At 56.0% G+C, this 15716-nt stretch overlaps 2 protein-coding genes and 4 non-coding genes across 6 annotated transcripts; 1 reads left to right on the plus strand and 5 right to left on the minus strand.

Moving 5' to 3' along the window:
* The first annotated feature begins 214 nt into the window (after nucleotides 1-214).
* Nucleotides 215-6952, plus strand: ACP4 (acid phosphatase 4). The gene is made up of 11 exons (XM_055552975.1): nucleotides 215-322; nucleotides 393-497; nucleotides 570-656; nucleotides 1428-1574; nucleotides 1892-1990; nucleotides 2262-2357; nucleotides 3768-3900; nucleotides 3981-4063; nucleotides 4434-4576; nucleotides 4809-4987; nucleotides 5063-6952. Exons 1-11 carry the CDS (start codon nucleotides 215-217, stop codon nucleotides 5176-5178), a joined length of 1296 nt encoding a protein of 431 aa, XP_055408950.1. The 3' UTR covers nucleotides 5179-6952.
* A 156-nt stretch (nucleotides 6953-7108) lies between these two features.
* On the minus strand, nucleotides 7109-13587 carry LOC129631759 (Friend virus susceptibility protein 1-like). The gene is made up of 5 exons (XM_055553000.1): nucleotides 13517-13587; nucleotides 11649-11686; nucleotides 10197-10235; nucleotides 9152-9192; nucleotides 7109-8718 (listed from the first exon to the last, which is right to left on the minus strand). Exon 5 carries the CDS (start codon nucleotides 8662-8664, stop codon nucleotides 7834-7836), a length of 831 nt encoding a protein of 276 aa, XP_055408975.1. The 5' UTR covers nucleotides 8665-8718; nucleotides 9152-9192; nucleotides 10197-10235; nucleotides 11649-11686; nucleotides 13517-13587; the 3' UTR covers nucleotides 7109-7833.
* On the minus strand, nucleotides 8789-8880 carry LOC129632627 (small nucleolar RNA SNORD88). The gene has a single exon (XR_008704617.1). It is a non-coding gene; the product is annotated as a small nucleolar RNA SNORD88 (small nucleolar RNA).
* On the minus strand, nucleotides 9280-9372 carry LOC129632628 (small nucleolar RNA SNORD88). The gene has a single exon (XR_008704618.1). It is a non-coding gene; the product is annotated as a small nucleolar RNA SNORD88 (small nucleolar RNA).
* On the minus strand, nucleotides 10324-10409 carry LOC129632630 (small nucleolar RNA SNORD88). Its single transcript, XR_008704620.1, has one exon. It is a non-coding gene; the product is annotated as a small nucleolar RNA SNORD88 (small nucleolar RNA).
* Nucleotides 11765-11855, minus strand: LOC129632629 (small nucleolar RNA SNORD88). Its single transcript, XR_008704619.1, has one exon. It is a non-coding gene; the product is annotated as a small nucleolar RNA SNORD88 (small nucleolar RNA).
* Nucleotides 13588-15716: the final 2129 nt, after the last annotated feature.

Genomic DNA, 15716 nt, shown 5'->3' on the forward strand with positions numbered 1-15716 from the left:
GATCAACATCTCCTGGGGTTGAGGGAAAGATTAAACGGACGCATCCCCGGTGAATCCATGGCTGACAGAGGCCCTGGGGGATCAGGGGTTCTGGATCCAGGGGGAGGCGTGCTGGGACCTGCTCTTCTGGTGGGGGGGTGCTGGGGCGGGGGTAATGAGCAGGTGGGGCTGCGGCGCAGACAGTGCGCTGAGCTCAGCGTCTGGCTGTGTGGAGATGGCCGGGCCAGGGTTTCGGGGCCACCCCGCCGGACCTCTCCTGCTACTGCTGCTGCTGCTGCTGCCCCCAGCCCTGACGGAAGGACCCCTGGTCTTCGTGGCGGTGGTGAGGTGCCCCCTGCCCCGTCCCAGCCCCTCACGTCCCCCAGCCTGGCCTGACCTGGTCCCCTCCCTAGGTATTCCGCCATGGCGACCGGGCCCCACTGGCCTCCTACCCCACTGACCCGCACAAGGAAATTGCATCCACCCTGTGGCCACGTGGCCTGGGCCAGCTGACCGAGGTGAGACACTGGGGATAGAGTGTGGGGTGGGGTGGGGTGGGGAGGGGTCCGCTGAGCCGGCTCTGTCCCCAGGAGGGGGTCCGCCAGCAGCTGGAGCTGGGCCGCTTCCTGAGGAGCCGCTACGAGGACTTTCTGAGCCCCGAGTACCGGCGGGAAGAGGTACAGCCATGCTGACCTTCATCCTACCTCGTGACCTCTCACCTCTGACCTCCACTGACTCCAGTGCCTCCCTGGGCCTCCATCTCTGGCCGTGACCCCCATCCACCTGACCTGAATCTTAGGTCTGATTTCTGACCCCCGAACCATCAACTAACCCACACTGACCCCTGACTCCATCTCGACCTGAGTCACATCTTGACCTCTGACCTCCATCAACTCTGACTTTTATTTTCTGATCTCCACCTTTGTGTTCCGACTCTCACTGACTCCAGCCAGACCCTCTGACTTCGAAACTTGATTGATTCTGTCTTTGGCCCTCATTGATTCTACCTGCCCTCTGACTCCAACCTTTGACCTCTACCCTTCATCAAATCTGACTTTTCTATATCTTCCTCTGTCTCCTGACAGATGACCATAGGATCATTCCTGCTGACCTGATCTCATGACCTCCAACCTGCCCTCCTCTCTTGACCTCTAACTTTCCACCTTCAGTGACTCTGATCTTCCTTTCTGACTTTCATTGACTCAACTGATCCCCTTAATCCTCAGTGTCCATCCAACTTCCCACCTCAACTGCTCTTGACATTGACCTCTGACCCTTGATACCAACTTCTAATGTTAAAGGCCAGGTCCTTGAACCTGCCCTGAGTTTTGACCCCTAACACCTGACCTTCGACCCTGAGCTGAATCTGAAGCTTTTGGTTTGCTGCTGTAGTTGACCTCTGACCCCGACAGTGGTCTTCTGGACTGTCCTCTCACCCCCCTATCCAGGTGTACATTCGCAGCACAGACTTTGACCGGACACTGGAGAGTGCTCAGGCCAACCTGGCGGGGCTGTTCCCTGAGGCCGCCCCAGGGCGCTCCGAGGCCACCTGGAGACCCATCCCTGTGCACACTGTGCCGGTCACTGAGGACAAGGTCAGGGGGCTGGACTGGCCTGGGGGCGGGAGGGATGGAGAGAGACAGGGACTCAGATGGAGAGGGCCAGCGGCTCAGAGACCAGGCTCGGACCTGATGGGGGTGATGGGGGGCTCCCCGGAACCAGAGCAAGGAAGCCCTCCCTGGGGCTGAGTTGTCCTGATGGGGCTAGCGGCCCACCCCTAGCTGCTCAGCCATATCTGTGAGAAACCGTGGACTGGAGACAGGACCCCCCACCCCCACCCCAGTCCCATTTCCCTGCCTGCAGTCGGGCCCCGGTCACACTTTTGTCCCCTCTGAGCCTCAGTCTCCTCCAGCTGCTGAGGTTCCCTACGCGCAGCTGTCCCCGATACCGTGAGCTGCTGAGGGAGGCCACGGAGGCCGCCGAGTACAAGACCGCCTTGAAGGGCTGGACGGTGAGCCCAGCCGGCCAGATGCGGCAGGATGGGGAGGGGCCCACAGGACAGGGCTGGGCCGGAGAGGGCGGGGCCGGCAGGCTGAAGCGGCGGGGCCGACCGGGATGGGGCGGGGCCAGTGGGATGTGGCAGGACCCACAGGACAGGGCGGGGCCGGCAGGCTGAAGGGGGCGGGGCGTGCGGGCAGGGCCAGCGGGGCCGGCCGGACACCGCTGGACCCTAGGGGTGCTGACGTCTGCCAGGCTCACCCATCCCGGTTCGGTGCTTGCAGGACTTCTTGACTCGCCTGGAGAACTTCACGGGGCTGCCGCTGGTCGGGGAGCCGCTGCGCAAGGCGTGGAAGGTCCTGGACACTCTGATTTGCCAGGTGGGCCCCTGCCCCATTCACCCAGCCGGCTAAGTCGTTAAGGGCTCTGGGTTCCAATCCCAGCGTTGCCGCTCACTACTTGTGTTCCCTCAGGCAAGTCACTTAAACTTTGGTGCCTCAATTTCCCCATCTATACAACGACAATGGCGACATTCGTATCAACTTGGGTTGCTGATTGGATCGAAAGGGGTTAATTCACGCGATGCGCTTAAAATAGCGCCTGGCACACAGTGAGGCGTTTTCGGTCTACGTGTTTGCTGTTCCAATCCTCCAGTTCCCTAATCGGAAAAGCGCAGGAAGGCAAAGCTTGGGCCCCAGGCGCTGACCTGAAGAGGCATGAGGCTGGCAGTCCTTGCTTACCCACTTAATGGGAATGTTCCTAATTGCATGGTGGGAAGAGCAAAGTGTGTGTCTAAGGCGGCTGCCCCAGCCCCCACAGAATGTGTTACGAGGTATATATTAATACTACCCTCACCACCAGACCTTTCTGAAATTGCAAACGTCTGAATTATTTTTTTTAATAACAATTATTTGGCTGCACTAGGTCTTAGTTGTAGCATATGAAATCTAGTTCTCTGATCAGGGATGGAACCTGGACCCCCTGCAGTGGAAGTGCAGAGTCTTAGCCACTGGGCCACCAGTGAAGTCCCCCCAAACGTCTGAATTCTGAAACAGCCCTAGCCCCAAGGGTTTCTGATAAGGGCTTCTGGAATAATGGTCATTACTATGGTTAATTAATAATCGCTATTACCCACACCAAGGACATCCCAGGTGGTGCTAGTGGTAAAGAACCGCCTGCCAATGCAAGTAGAGGTAAGAGATGCAGGTTTGATCCCTGGGTTGGGAAGATCCCCTGGAAGAGGGCATGGCAACCCCCTTCAGTATTCTTACCTGGAGAATCCCATTGACAGAGGAGCCTGGTGGGCTACAGTCCATAGGGTCTCAAAGAGTTGGACACGACTGAAGCAGCTTAGCACATTATCCACACCGTAAGTTCCTGACCAGACCTCACCTATGAGGGCATCAGAGGAGGGTTCCCTTCCCTGCTGTCACTTCAGTCGTGTCCAACTCTGTGTGACCCCATAGACGGCAGCCCACCAGGCTCCCCCGTCCCTGGGATTCTCCAGGCAAGAACACTGGAGTGGGTTGCCATTTCCTTCTCCAATGCATGAAAGTGAAAGGGAAGTCCCTCAGTCGTGTCCTACTCTTCGCGACCTCATGGATTGCAGCCTACCAGGCTCCTCCGGTACTGGGATTTGCCAGGCAAGAGTACTGCAGTGGGGTGCCATCGCCTTCTCCAGAGGAGGAGGAAGAGTGAACTGCAGCTGATGGGGGCATCGCGGTGGGTCTAAGGGGAGCATGAAGAACTCAAGACATCGCGGCTACTTTGTCCCCTCCCTCTCTCCCCAGCAAGCTCATGGTCTTTCACTACCATCCTGGGCCTCCCCAGATGTCCTGCAGACACTAGCTCAGATCTCGGCTTTGGATATCGGAGCTCATGTGGGCCCACCCCAGGCAGCAGAGAAGGCCCAGCTGAGTGGGGGTGAGATGTGGAGCCGGGCAGCTGGGAGGCCCAGGTGCCTTCCTTTGGAGGGTTCTTAACTCTCTGACTTGCCCTGTCAGGAATCCTGCTAGATGCCATCTTGGCCAACTTCTCCCGGGTGCAGCGCTTGGGGCTGCCACTCAAGATGGTTATGTATTCCGCTGTAAGTCTTTGGGAAGGGAGGCAGTGCCACGTGGGCACAGGGATGGGGAGGGGGTGGGATTTGGGTGAGCGGGGACTGGTGGAACCTCAGCCTCATGCCTTGAGTAACATATATCTCCAAACCATACTCCTGGATCACATCACCAGATATGGAATCTGGAAGGAGGGAGGTGACAATGTGATGGTGGGAAAGAATTCAGTTCTTCTGGAAGGACAGCCTTTTTGGCTGAGCTGTCCACTCATTTATTAAATGACCACCTGTAACTGGTGGGGCTGCCTCCAGGGTTCAGGTTTGAGGATAGCGGGATTTGTTCTAAGGGGTCCGAGGGCCATCTGGAGGAGCCCCGACTCAGCCCTGGATCCGCCTGCAGCACGACAGCACTCTCCTGGCCCTCCAGGGGGCCCTGGGTCTCTACGATGGGCACACACCGCCTTACGCCGCCTGCCTCGGCTTTGAGTTCCGGCGGCGCTTGGGCGACGGGGACCGCGACAACGCAGATGGCGACCACTCAGGGTAAGGAGGGGGCGGTACCCGGAAATGGGCGGGGCCAGAACGCTCTAGAGGAGGAGGGATGGAGACCCCAGTACAGGGCGTGACCCAGGCACAGGTGGGGGAGTTTAAAGGGACGGTATTGGCAGGGATAGAAGTCAGAAACGCCGTGCTCCAACCAATCGCTCTTCTCCAGATTCAAAGTCAGCGGCAGGGAAGGCGAGGACGGACCAAGGTACCTCCTCTCTCCCTCCAGGAATGTCACCGTCTCCCTCTTCTACCGCAACGACTCTGCTGGTCTGCCTTTGACTCTCCGCCTCCCCGGGTGCCCAGCCCCCTGCCCACTAAGCCGATTCCGCCAGCTGACGGCCCCCGCCCGGCCTCCGGCTCACGGGATCCCCTGCCACGGCTCCCACGAGCTGGCCACCCCCGCAGGTGACGGCCCTCGGCGCTGGGGTGGGAGTGGGGGGCGCCGGTCTCGAGACTCACACCCCCGTGTTCTCCCCGCAGCCACCGTGGTGCCCCTGTTGGCTGGGGCTGTGGCCGTGCTGGCGGCCCTCAGCATGGGGCTGGGCCTACTGGCCTGGAGACCTGGCTGCTTGCGGGCCTGGGGGGGCCCCGTGTGAGCCAGGAAACCGGGCACCCCTTCCCCCACAACTGAACCTGGATCCCAACACTTCTGCTCACCCGCTCCTCTGGCTTCTGTGACTTACTGTGCGCGCCGGGGGAACGCGGGGGCGGGCTCCCAGGCATGGAAGCCACACGTGGCCCTGTGGATGAGTGTGGGCTGAAGGGTGCATGGGTCTGTGTGCAGGTGCACGCGGACGGCTATCCACGCGTGCACTCCTGCACGAATCCGTGTAGTGCTTGTGTATATACATACTTGACACTCATGTGCATACTTACGTGGTCCTGTGCTTCTGTGGATAATACCTGTATGGGTGTTTACGTGCACGTTTCTATACATGCTTGGGAGCACAGGGTGTACGTGTGGAAACCCGTTTCTAGGTGCCATCACCTGTGCTCTGGGTCAGCCCCCCACTGTGGGTTACACACTTCTGGGAGAGCTGAGATTCAAAGGCTGGTCCCACTGCCAGCCTGCTGGGACTTGTCCGGAAGCCGTGACTCTGGGTTAACTGGTCTCTGTGCCCCCACCTGTGATGGTTGGGTGGCATCACCAACTCCATGGACATGAGTTTGAGCACGCTCTGGGAGTTGGTGATGGACAGGGAAGCCTGGAGAGCTGAAGGCCGCAAGCGACTGAACTGAGCCCCACCTCCTTTGATGCAAAAACTCCCCCACCCCTGAAACTAACCTCCTGGGAACCAGCAGAGCAGGTGGGGACTGTAATATTGCCGGAGGGCTGCCTAGCATAGCAGGGGCTACAATAATGATCTAAAGGGGGAGGGACCCCACCTGAACACTGCCAGGTATGGTAGCCAGTGGCTGCCTTGAGGTCCCATTTGTACCTGTGGAAGGTACAGATCAGGAGCTTCATTTGTGGGCGGGCACTGAACTAAGGGACGCTACCGCACACCTAATGAACAGTAGGCTCATGGGTGCTTGTCCTAGACCGGGTGATGCCAGGCCTGCTCTTGTGGGGCTTCGGTCACCCCTCAACCCAGGAGGCTCTGCCTTCCCCACATACCAAGTAGCAGTCGGGGGCACCAGCATCGTGTCGACACCCCATCTGACTGTACGAGTAGCCTGGTGTGCAGTGGGCACTCTGTAACGCCACTTGGTGCCTATTAGATGGGGCAGAGTTGGAGGACCAGGGGTGGGGGCCTGGTGTTCAGACAGACCCAGACACCCCAGGCATGGGAGAAAAAGGGCTGAGGTTAACAGCTGGGTCCTCACAGCTAGACAAGACAGGAAAATTCTCCGCCTGCCCCAAGTGGGGCCAGTACACCCTCCCTGGCACTACCCACCACCCAGCATCGTGGGGCAGGGGGGTTGGGCCCCCCAGGTTGCCCGGGTCATGAGCACGCAGGCCACCATCACCCCTGGAGTTCCAGGACAGTCACAGGGCCTCAGGGAAGGGTTAGGAATGCTCTCTGCACTCCATGGTCTTGGGGGGCGGAGTGGGTACAGGAACATAGTCTCTTGCTTATGGATCCATGTGTGAGAGTGCTCAGTCATGTCCAATCCCATGGACTGTAGTCCGCTAGGCTCCACTGTCCATGGGATTTCCCAGGCAAGAATACTGGATCAGGTTGCCATTTCTTCCTCCAGGGGGATCTTCCTGACCCAGGGATGGAACCCGTGTCTTCTTTATTGGCAGGGAGATTCTTGACCACTGAGCCACCAGGGAAGCCCCATAGAGCCATAGAAGACCCAAGGAAAGCTCTAGCTGATTCACCTAACCCTGCTGCTGGGAGCAGCTCCCATGACCTACCAAGAGCCCGGTGCTCTCCTCTGCAGACAGCTGGGGGTGGGGTGGGGGAGGGGTGTCAATGGAGACCATGTAACCAACCCCTGGCCTCACTAGGGGAAGGTTCGGGCTCCAGCTTCACCCCAGCACCCAAACACCACAGCTCACAGGGAGTGACACACGGATTTTTGTTTTTGTTTTTAATGGATGCGTGGTACCACCTGCCAGGGCTGTCCATCCTCACAAGGCTGGGATTCTTGGCCGCAGTGCCCCTCGCCCGGAGGTGACAGTCCCTCCAGCCACACATGCAGCTGGCGAAACCGGAAGGGACAGGCCGTTCCCTTCGCAGGCGAGCAAAGGACAAAATTCCATTTTAAGAGAAAGTCATTGCAGATAAAAAAAAAAAAAAAAAAAAAGTCTTTTAAGAGACAATCCTTCACAAAGGGGGAAACGAGCACCGCTAAAAAAACAAGTGTTGTCTGCTAAAGATCATAGAGTAAAAAAAATATTGCATTAAAAAAAACCAAAATAAACAACAACCTTAAGAAAAAGGGAACAAATTTCAAAGTGCTTTCATGGTGTGGGCGGCAGGGTCTCCCACTTGGCCTGTAGTGCCTGGGGGGTGGGGCTGGGGGCCGTGAGGCTGAGCGGTGGGGGCGGAAGGCAAACCCACCCCACCATGCCCATCGGGCTAAAGTGTAACAGACTGGAAATGTAACAGCCTCTCTCCCTGCATCCAGCAGGAGCTGCCAAGAGCCAGCCACCTGTTTTCCTCCAGCAGTGGCCGGTGATGCCCACGGGTGGCCGGGGGCACGGACACTACTCCTCTTTGGGGCTCCTTGGACACGCCGGCCAAGGCTCTGCGTCTCCCCTACAAGGTCCCAGTCCCAGTCCCGAGGACAAGGGGCACCTAGTCGTGGCGCACCGGTGGCTCCTCCCCGCATGCCTGGTCGGAGTACGGGGGAGGCGGGGGCTGCTCCTCCCCTAGCCCATAGGGGGCGTGGCCGCGGCTGCGCTTGGCCTCCTTGATGTACAGCTCCAGGAGGACCTTGGTGGGCTGCTTGTCCACGCGCTCCTTGGGCACGCCGTGGCTCAGCAGCCAGCCCATGAGGTCCTTGCGCGTGGGGTTTGGCCCCAGCATGAGCTTGGTGCGGCCCGGCTGGCTTTGGCGCCAGAGCAGGCCCACGTCGGCGATGGTCTGGATCTCCATCACTGCCTCCAGCACTGTCATGCCCTTGACCAGCAGGCTGACCAGCGAGAGCCGCAGCTCAGAGGGCGCGGCTGTCAGCAGGCGCCGCTGCAGGCCCTGTGTGAAGGGCAGGTCCTCCGGCGCCAGCCGGGCGGGCTCGGGGAGCGGCGGCTCACGGTAGATCCAGTCGAGCATGCCCAGCTCGCGTACCAGCTGGATGCCCTCCTCCATGGTGGTCCAGGGACGGAAGGGCAACTCGGTGGCCTCGAAGTGCAGGAAGGACTCCCAGCGCTGGCGCCAGGCCAGCAGCAGCCAGGCCAGCAGCGTCTTGCAGTCGCCCCGCAGGGCCTTGCAGCGGTAGTTGAAGACGGCGTCGCCGGTCAGGTCGCCCAGCAGGGCCAGCTCCCCGGAATTCAGGGACAGGGCCTGGCCACCCTGGTCATACACCCGCAGGATCCAGCTGATCATGAGCTCGTTGGGGTTCTGCCGGAAGCGCCGTGCGATGGCCAGGAGCTCGGTGTACGTGTAGTAGCGGTCGCCCCGCCCCGCCATGGCTGCTCCAGGCGCGGGTCCGGCGGGAATGCCGGAGGGGCGCGGCCGCCGGAGCTGCGGGGAGGGCACGGAGGGGCGTTGGGCAGGGAAACAGTCACCCTCCCCCAACCCCTCCCCAGAGGGGGAGCCCCTCAGACCCCCAGGTGTCAAAGGTCCTGGGGGGGCACCGTGTCCTCATGGGAGATCAGAGCCCAGTGCTGGACATCACAGGGGCCCCAAGCACGGCCCCTTCAGGAGCCTGGATACCGGATGTCTCCGCAGACCCTAAGCTGTTCCCCTTATACCTTACACCACCCACCGTGCCCCCATCATGGGGTTACTGTGAAGATTAAATGCCTTCAGTGCCTAGCACTGTGCCTGGTTCATAGTTTAGTGCTCAGCATCTGCCTGTACGGATACCACCACCACCACCACCACCACCATCTCTACATTTGATAAGTTCCATACGATTACGGCATTGGCCAACCCACTAAGAACTTGTTCTTACCGGGAGGGCTGAAGGAACTGATGGACTCCTGGAGCAACTGCCTGCAGACGGGAAGGCACGGGGGTGGGGAAGAGGAGGTTGGTGGGGTGTAGCAATCACGATCCCCATCCACCTCTGCCCAGAGCCCGGGACCCCTCAGACCCCCGGGTGTCAAAGGTCCCGGGGGAGCACCATGTCTGCAGAGAAGATCAGAGCCCAGTGCTAGACATCATGGGAGGTCCCCCACACGGCCCCTTCGGCACCAACTGAGCACACCTCTCTGCAAACCAACCCCCGACCCCCCACGCCAGGCTGGCCTGTTTCTCACCCTAGCCCTTCTTGCATCCACTTCCTCTTACCACCACCCCTCCATCTTTGCAGCGGATGCCACAGGAATTCAGGGAGCATGCATTACTTTTGGGGGTGACTTGCAAAGGCTGACTGTTCAAGGACCCCCTAGCTCTGCCACCTCCTGGACAATCCCTAGCAGGACTGGCTGAGGCATTAGCTACAAGCCCAGGCAGGGTGGGGCCTGGGACCTCAGGGGAGGCCGGCCCACAGCACACACACGCATGCGCACACACACACATACACATACACACCCCGCCCCAGCCCTGTCCTTGCAGACACATCATGAAGGTGCCCTAATGTCAAAAGTGGCAAAGCCAGGAATCAAAATCCACCTCCTTGGTCCTGTATGCTCAACTGTAGGGAAGAGGGGTGACAGAGAAAGCCCCCACCACCTGGTCCCCCTGAATGTGGATGGGGGCTGCAGAAATAAGCCCCCTCCTGGCCAGAAGGAGCCAAGGATGGGTAAATCGCAATCTTTATGTGCCTCCACCTCAGCTGTGAAATAGTGACAAAAGTGCACCTATTTCAAATCATGAGGTTATTGGGGGGATGGCTCTAGGGCTTAGAAATGCAGCCTGGCTCAGACTAAGTGCTCAGCATCCATCTTTATTAATATTACCATACTCTATACATTTTATTAACAAATTGATGCCGTTGTAAATTGGATTATGATTATTACAGTATTAATAACAAGCGGAGTCTCTTCTTTACTTACCGAGGGGTGGCCAGGCTGCTCAACTCCTGGAGGAACCACCTGCAGACAGTAAGGGGTTGGGGAGCTGGAGGTTGGTGGGGTGCGGAGCAACCACGCCCCTCCTCCATCTCTCCCCAGAGGTGGGACCCCGCCTCAGACCCCCGGGTGTCAAAGGTCCCGGGGTGCACCGTGTCCTCAGTGGAGATCAGAGCCCAGTGCTGGACATCACGGCAGTCCCAGTGCCCTCAGACCCCACACCCCAATCCCGCCGTCCTCAGACTGGCCGATGCAGAATAAAACGCTTCCATCTCACCAGTTCTGCTGCCTCATAAATCTACAGGTGTTACACATCCCTTAGGGCTTCCTCCTCTCAGGCCCTTCACATATCCCTGCCCAAGTGGCATCCTCCCAACTCCACACTTCCCCAGAAATTCCCTCTCGGCCCACACCACTTTGGATGAAGAGAAGAGCCCTTCCAAAAAGGTGCTCCAATGTTCCCCATTCTGAGCTAACCCTTCAGAGGACACAGCTTCTCACCCCCTTAAGTACTTGTCAGCAAGAATCTAAACCTCCCCAGAGACTACACTTCCAGTTCTCCATAGTATGTATTTAGAAAGTAATCTATTTCCATCAATTTCAAGTCAACCTTATTAGTGGGAATACAGATTTAGGCCCAGACTTCATTGAATAGAGGGGGGGAAAAACCCTCCTAGAACTGGGAACAGTTGTTTGTTTTCTAGTAACACACATACCCATGCCTATTTGATGATTTAGCTGTTGAAACAATTGTGAAACATTCTCCAAAACTTGAAACATTTTGAGACAGTCTCCAGATAAACCATGTTCTTTGACAGTGGCTATTGTATAAATTGAGGGTAAACTTGATAACTGTATCAGTTTACATATGCATGATTCATGGGAAGCTGCCTAAACTCTGCTGAAAGGTACACTGTCTACAAATCCCACAACCACCACCCTACAATGCGACAATGATAGTGCTTCCAGCCTTTCTGCTTCTTTTCTGCTGAGTCTGAAAATCAGACTTTGGATTAGTCTTTCCCCCTGAAACCCAAAAACTTACACTGGGCCCTCCATATCTGTGGGGCTCTGGAACCAATCCCCATGGATACCATGGACAGACTATATATTTCCCCTTCTGCAGTCCATATTCCTTGTTATATTCAAACCCTACCTTTGAAGGCAGGAGGCATCACTATCCCCCACCCAACTGGGCAGAGGACTAGGGCCCATCTGCTCCTGATGGATTGTACCCACTCTACAGACACAGAAACTGAGGCTCAGGAGAGCAATCACTTGACTAACATCTCTAAGCCCAAGAACAGGACAGTTGGGCTTTGCATGATTGCTGGCAGATAAACTAGGTCACAGAGATGTTTGATGCAAAGTCACCCCAAATGAGGGTGAGATAGTTTAGATCTGGGTGGGTCAGGGACTGGGAGCAAGGGTTCTTACCAAGGTGGGGTGGGTGGCCCCTCAGCTTGAAGACACACCTGTAACATAGGAAGGATTTGGTGAGGGTGGGGGAAGAGAGTCTCACGGCGGGGCGGATCCAGAGAACATCAAAACCAAGGCCCCTCAGATCCCCAGGTGTCAAAGGTCCTGGGGGCACTGTGTCCTCAGGGGGTAATCAGAGCCCAGTGCTGGACATCACGGGAGCCCGGGTCCCTCTGCAACCAGGTCCCAAGGTCACTCACCTTCACCCAGTGCCTAGAGACTGGAAAACACAAAGTCCTCCACAGGGTACAAATGCCCACAGCCTTCCCTGTGGTGACACCAAGATGCCTTCACCTCCCCAGTGTCACAGGTCTACAAAGGACTGTCCTAAACCCACCACGTGGAGAGAACCTGCTGACTACTCCCCTTGCCCAGTTTTGCAGATTTCCAGCATTGACTCTACTAGCTACCTACCCTGAAGAGTGGCTACTAAGATGCAAATCCCTTGGAAGAAACTGTCCAGGGGGTGGAGGGCGGTGTATAAGGAGGAAAAGAGAAACCTGAAGTACAAGCAGCAGAAGCAGTCACCAGAGATCCTTAAAACACAACCAGTTTTGAACAAAACAGTGAAAGACATTTTGGAAATGACAGGAACTATGACCACAAAGCAGACAGGAGATGGCCTCCTGAACGATTTAATCTCATTGAGGACGATGACACCATTGTCATTAAATAGAAAAAATGCTATTTGAGAGACATTGTGTTCACGATTTTGGATGAAATATGAAATTTATTTCCAAAACATGAAGTACACAAAAAGCAAACATGGCGAAACGTCCTGTTAAGCGTCTATTTCCCTATATGTTTGGGGATTTTAACAACGAAAAGGCCTGAAAAGGGAATATATGGGACAGTGGCAAAAGAGGGATGAATAGATGAGAAACTGCCTTCCACCTGTGACAAGGCAACAGTTAGGATAAAATTAACTGTTTTCTAAAAGGAGAAACAAAGCTGGAGGAGATTCTTGCTGGGTTGTGGTAGGGAAACAGAAAATCGGCTAGCTATTCCTGGGCTGAATCTCCTTGGAGGAGGTGTGGTATAGCTCGGGAGTTGGGAAAACGCTATCCAGAAAGCCCCATTAGCCCAGAACTAACGCTTAACAAAACTCGGATGTTCTGAGCGAGCACAAAACTGGTATTTAAATGACTGTGTCAGAATGACTCCTGAAAGTGAACGAAGGCCCCCTTTGCTTTGTCCGACAATTACTACCCTCTGGTTCTGACACAACCCAGTAATTCACTTAAGAGATCCCACTCCTTCCTTGGCAACCCTCGAGGTCCTGTCTCTACCTCCCACGCGGCCTCTGTTGTACATCGCACAAAACGCCAGCCACATGAAATCAGAATACAGATTTCCTAAGGAAAGCACGTGTAAGCTAACACTGGAGTGGAAAACCTCCAGGCAGAAAGACTGTCATAAACCTACCTTCCCCACCTCCCCCACATCCCCCCACCCCGCAAAATAACCCCAGAAATTGACAAGATGGCGGAGCCCTGAAACGTGGGCAGCAGACACGGCGCAGCCAGACTGCGGCGCAAAGGAGGGCCAACCCCGGGGGGTCCGCGTTCGCTTCGGCAGCAGGACTCCTCCTCCACCCGCTGGGCGCCCCCAGGGAGCCACCACCCTCTCCGAGCGAGCCACTGCCCGCCCCGAAGGGAACATTCAGGGATCGCCTCGAGGCGCGGGTGCCGAGTGCTTACGAAAGCCCTGACACCGTCCCCGCCACGGCGTGCCCGCCCCACTGCAGCCCCGGGCACACACAACACGCGTGACCCAGTCCCCAACGCGCGCCCTCCCGCAAACAGGAACCACAGCGGAAACCTCACCCAAATCTCACTCTCCGCAACGCATGTGCGAGTCGCAGCGCGCTCTGCTTTATTGCGCGCGCCGCTCGCACGGCCCGCCCTGCGGAGCCAGGTGGGCCCCGCCCCGGGGCGTCCAGCACAGACGCCGGTGTCAGAAACTGTACTTTGGTGCTCGAGGAAGGAAATAAGGAACTAAGAATAATAATCTTCCTACAGGAGATGAGACATTGGCCCAGGAGGCGGAGAAAATGGGAGCAAGTAAATACTGGGGGCCGTTATCCTGCATTACAGTCAGGCAATTCTGTGAACAGCACGAGAGGCGGGCCGTGGGGGAGAGGCGCCTTCCGGCCCCCCTCCCCGAATGTGGGCGGAGCCGGAAGGCGACGCCGCTGGGATTGCCAGCGCGGCAGGGGTGAGCGCTGTGGCTGCGGGGGCGGGGCCTACTCAGTCCCAGCCGCAGGGTGGGAGGCGGGGCCAGCGCGGAGATTGACAAGGGGGCGTTCCGGGAAAGCGTCTGCGTGGTGCCGAGTTAGAGGCCGAGCCTGCGCAGTGAGAGGTGGGGAGGGGGCTAGGCGGAGGCTGGAAGGCTGGCCACCGCCCTGGGTCGAGGGAGGAGAGGGCTGGAGGCCTGGGCTCGCCTGGAAACTTAGATTCTTGGTATGGTTGGAGATCTGAGGAGTGTCTTGCAACTGACATGATTGTAAAAGTTTTTTTTTTTTTTAACGTATGAAATGAAACCTCTACTTCAATCCTCCTACTGCGTACAGTCGCCAGTGTCAACAGGTTGGTGTGGACTTTTATTTTATGGGCACGTGTGTGCGCGCACACACACACACGTTTTATGGGTAAAGATGCTGTTTAAAAAAAAACAAAACCCAGTTTGTCCCATACGTAGTCTCTTCCCATCAGTACACAGTGACCTCATTCCTTAAGCAGTAGCTAAGTATTCCCTTGTGTGAATAGAACACGCTTTAGCTGGTTCCCCTCATCACTGGGGTTTTCTCCCGTCTAGTGAGGAGACTGTGATCTGAAGTAAAAGGAAGAGACCTAAACTCTGCACGTTAAAGAAGTGACAACGTTTCCTTCACTGGTTCTGCCTCACTCAGGAATGCAAAGTCCCCACTGTGGCCCACACGGCCCAGAGTGACCTGGGCTCTGTTCCCCTTCTGCCCTTATCTTTCCTTCCTTTCTCTTCCTTGCTCAGGCTCCACCAGCACATTGGCCTCCCTGGTCTTTCTCGATCCTGTCAAGGACATTTCTACCCCAGGAACTTTGGTTTTGTCGTCTCCTCTGCCTGGAACTCTTTCCCCCCAATCAGTCCCCATGGCTCTGTCTCTTCAGTCCTGTTTCTGCTCAGAGGTCAACTTAGCATGGAGCCCCTGCTTGTCCACTCTATATAACAGACCCTCTCCTTTCCAGACTGGTCTCCCTGATCCTCTGTTCTTTCCCTTCATAGCTCTTCTCTCCTAACATATCTACTTGTGGGCACTTTTTGGGTTTTGCAGGGTAGGGGAGGTTTTCCTCCCTGCAAAGTTGTCAGTTCCTTAAAGACTAGGATTTGTGTCCAGTTGGCTATAGACCCTGTGTCTTGCACATAGTTGCAGCTCACTTTTTGTTAAAAATGAATACATTTTTTTTTAAATGAATACACTTTTTTTTAAATGAATGAATACACTTTTTTTAAATGAATACACTTTTTGTTAAAAATGAATACATTTTTGTTAAAAATGAATACGCCTTTTGTGGGCGACAAGAGGAACAATTATTGTAACAACACTTAATGAGCACATACTATAGACTAAACTCTAACTAGATTAAGGTACAGTTGGTTTTCTGTGTCCATAGATTTCACATTTAAACCAATCTCAGGTGGAAAAATTGGGGGAAAAAATAGTTCCAGAAAGTTCCAAAAAATAAAACTTGAATTTGGTGTGTGCCTTAGCAACTGTTTACATAGCGTTTCTGTTATATTACATATTATAGGTAAACCTACAGATGATTTAAAGTGTACAAGAGGATGTGCATAGTTTATATGCATATACCCTACAATTTTAAAATCAGTTTATTGCTGTGCTGGGTCTTCATTGCTGCACATGGGCTTTCTCTAGATGCAGTGAGCAGGGGCTACTCTCTAGCTGTGGTATGGGGGCTTCTCATCGTGGTGGCTTTTCTTGTTGTGGAGCATGGGCTCTGGAGTGTGGGCTCAGTAATTGTGGTACAT

Source organism: Bubalus kerabau, chromosome 17 (assembly GCF_029407905.1).
Source record: "Bubalus kerabau isolate K-KA32 ecotype Philippines breed swamp buffalo chromosome 17, PCC_UOA_SB_1v2, whole genome shotgun sequence".
Taxonomy (NCBI): domain Eukaryota; kingdom Metazoa; phylum Chordata; class Mammalia; order Artiodactyla; family Bovidae; genus Bubalus; species Bubalus kerabau.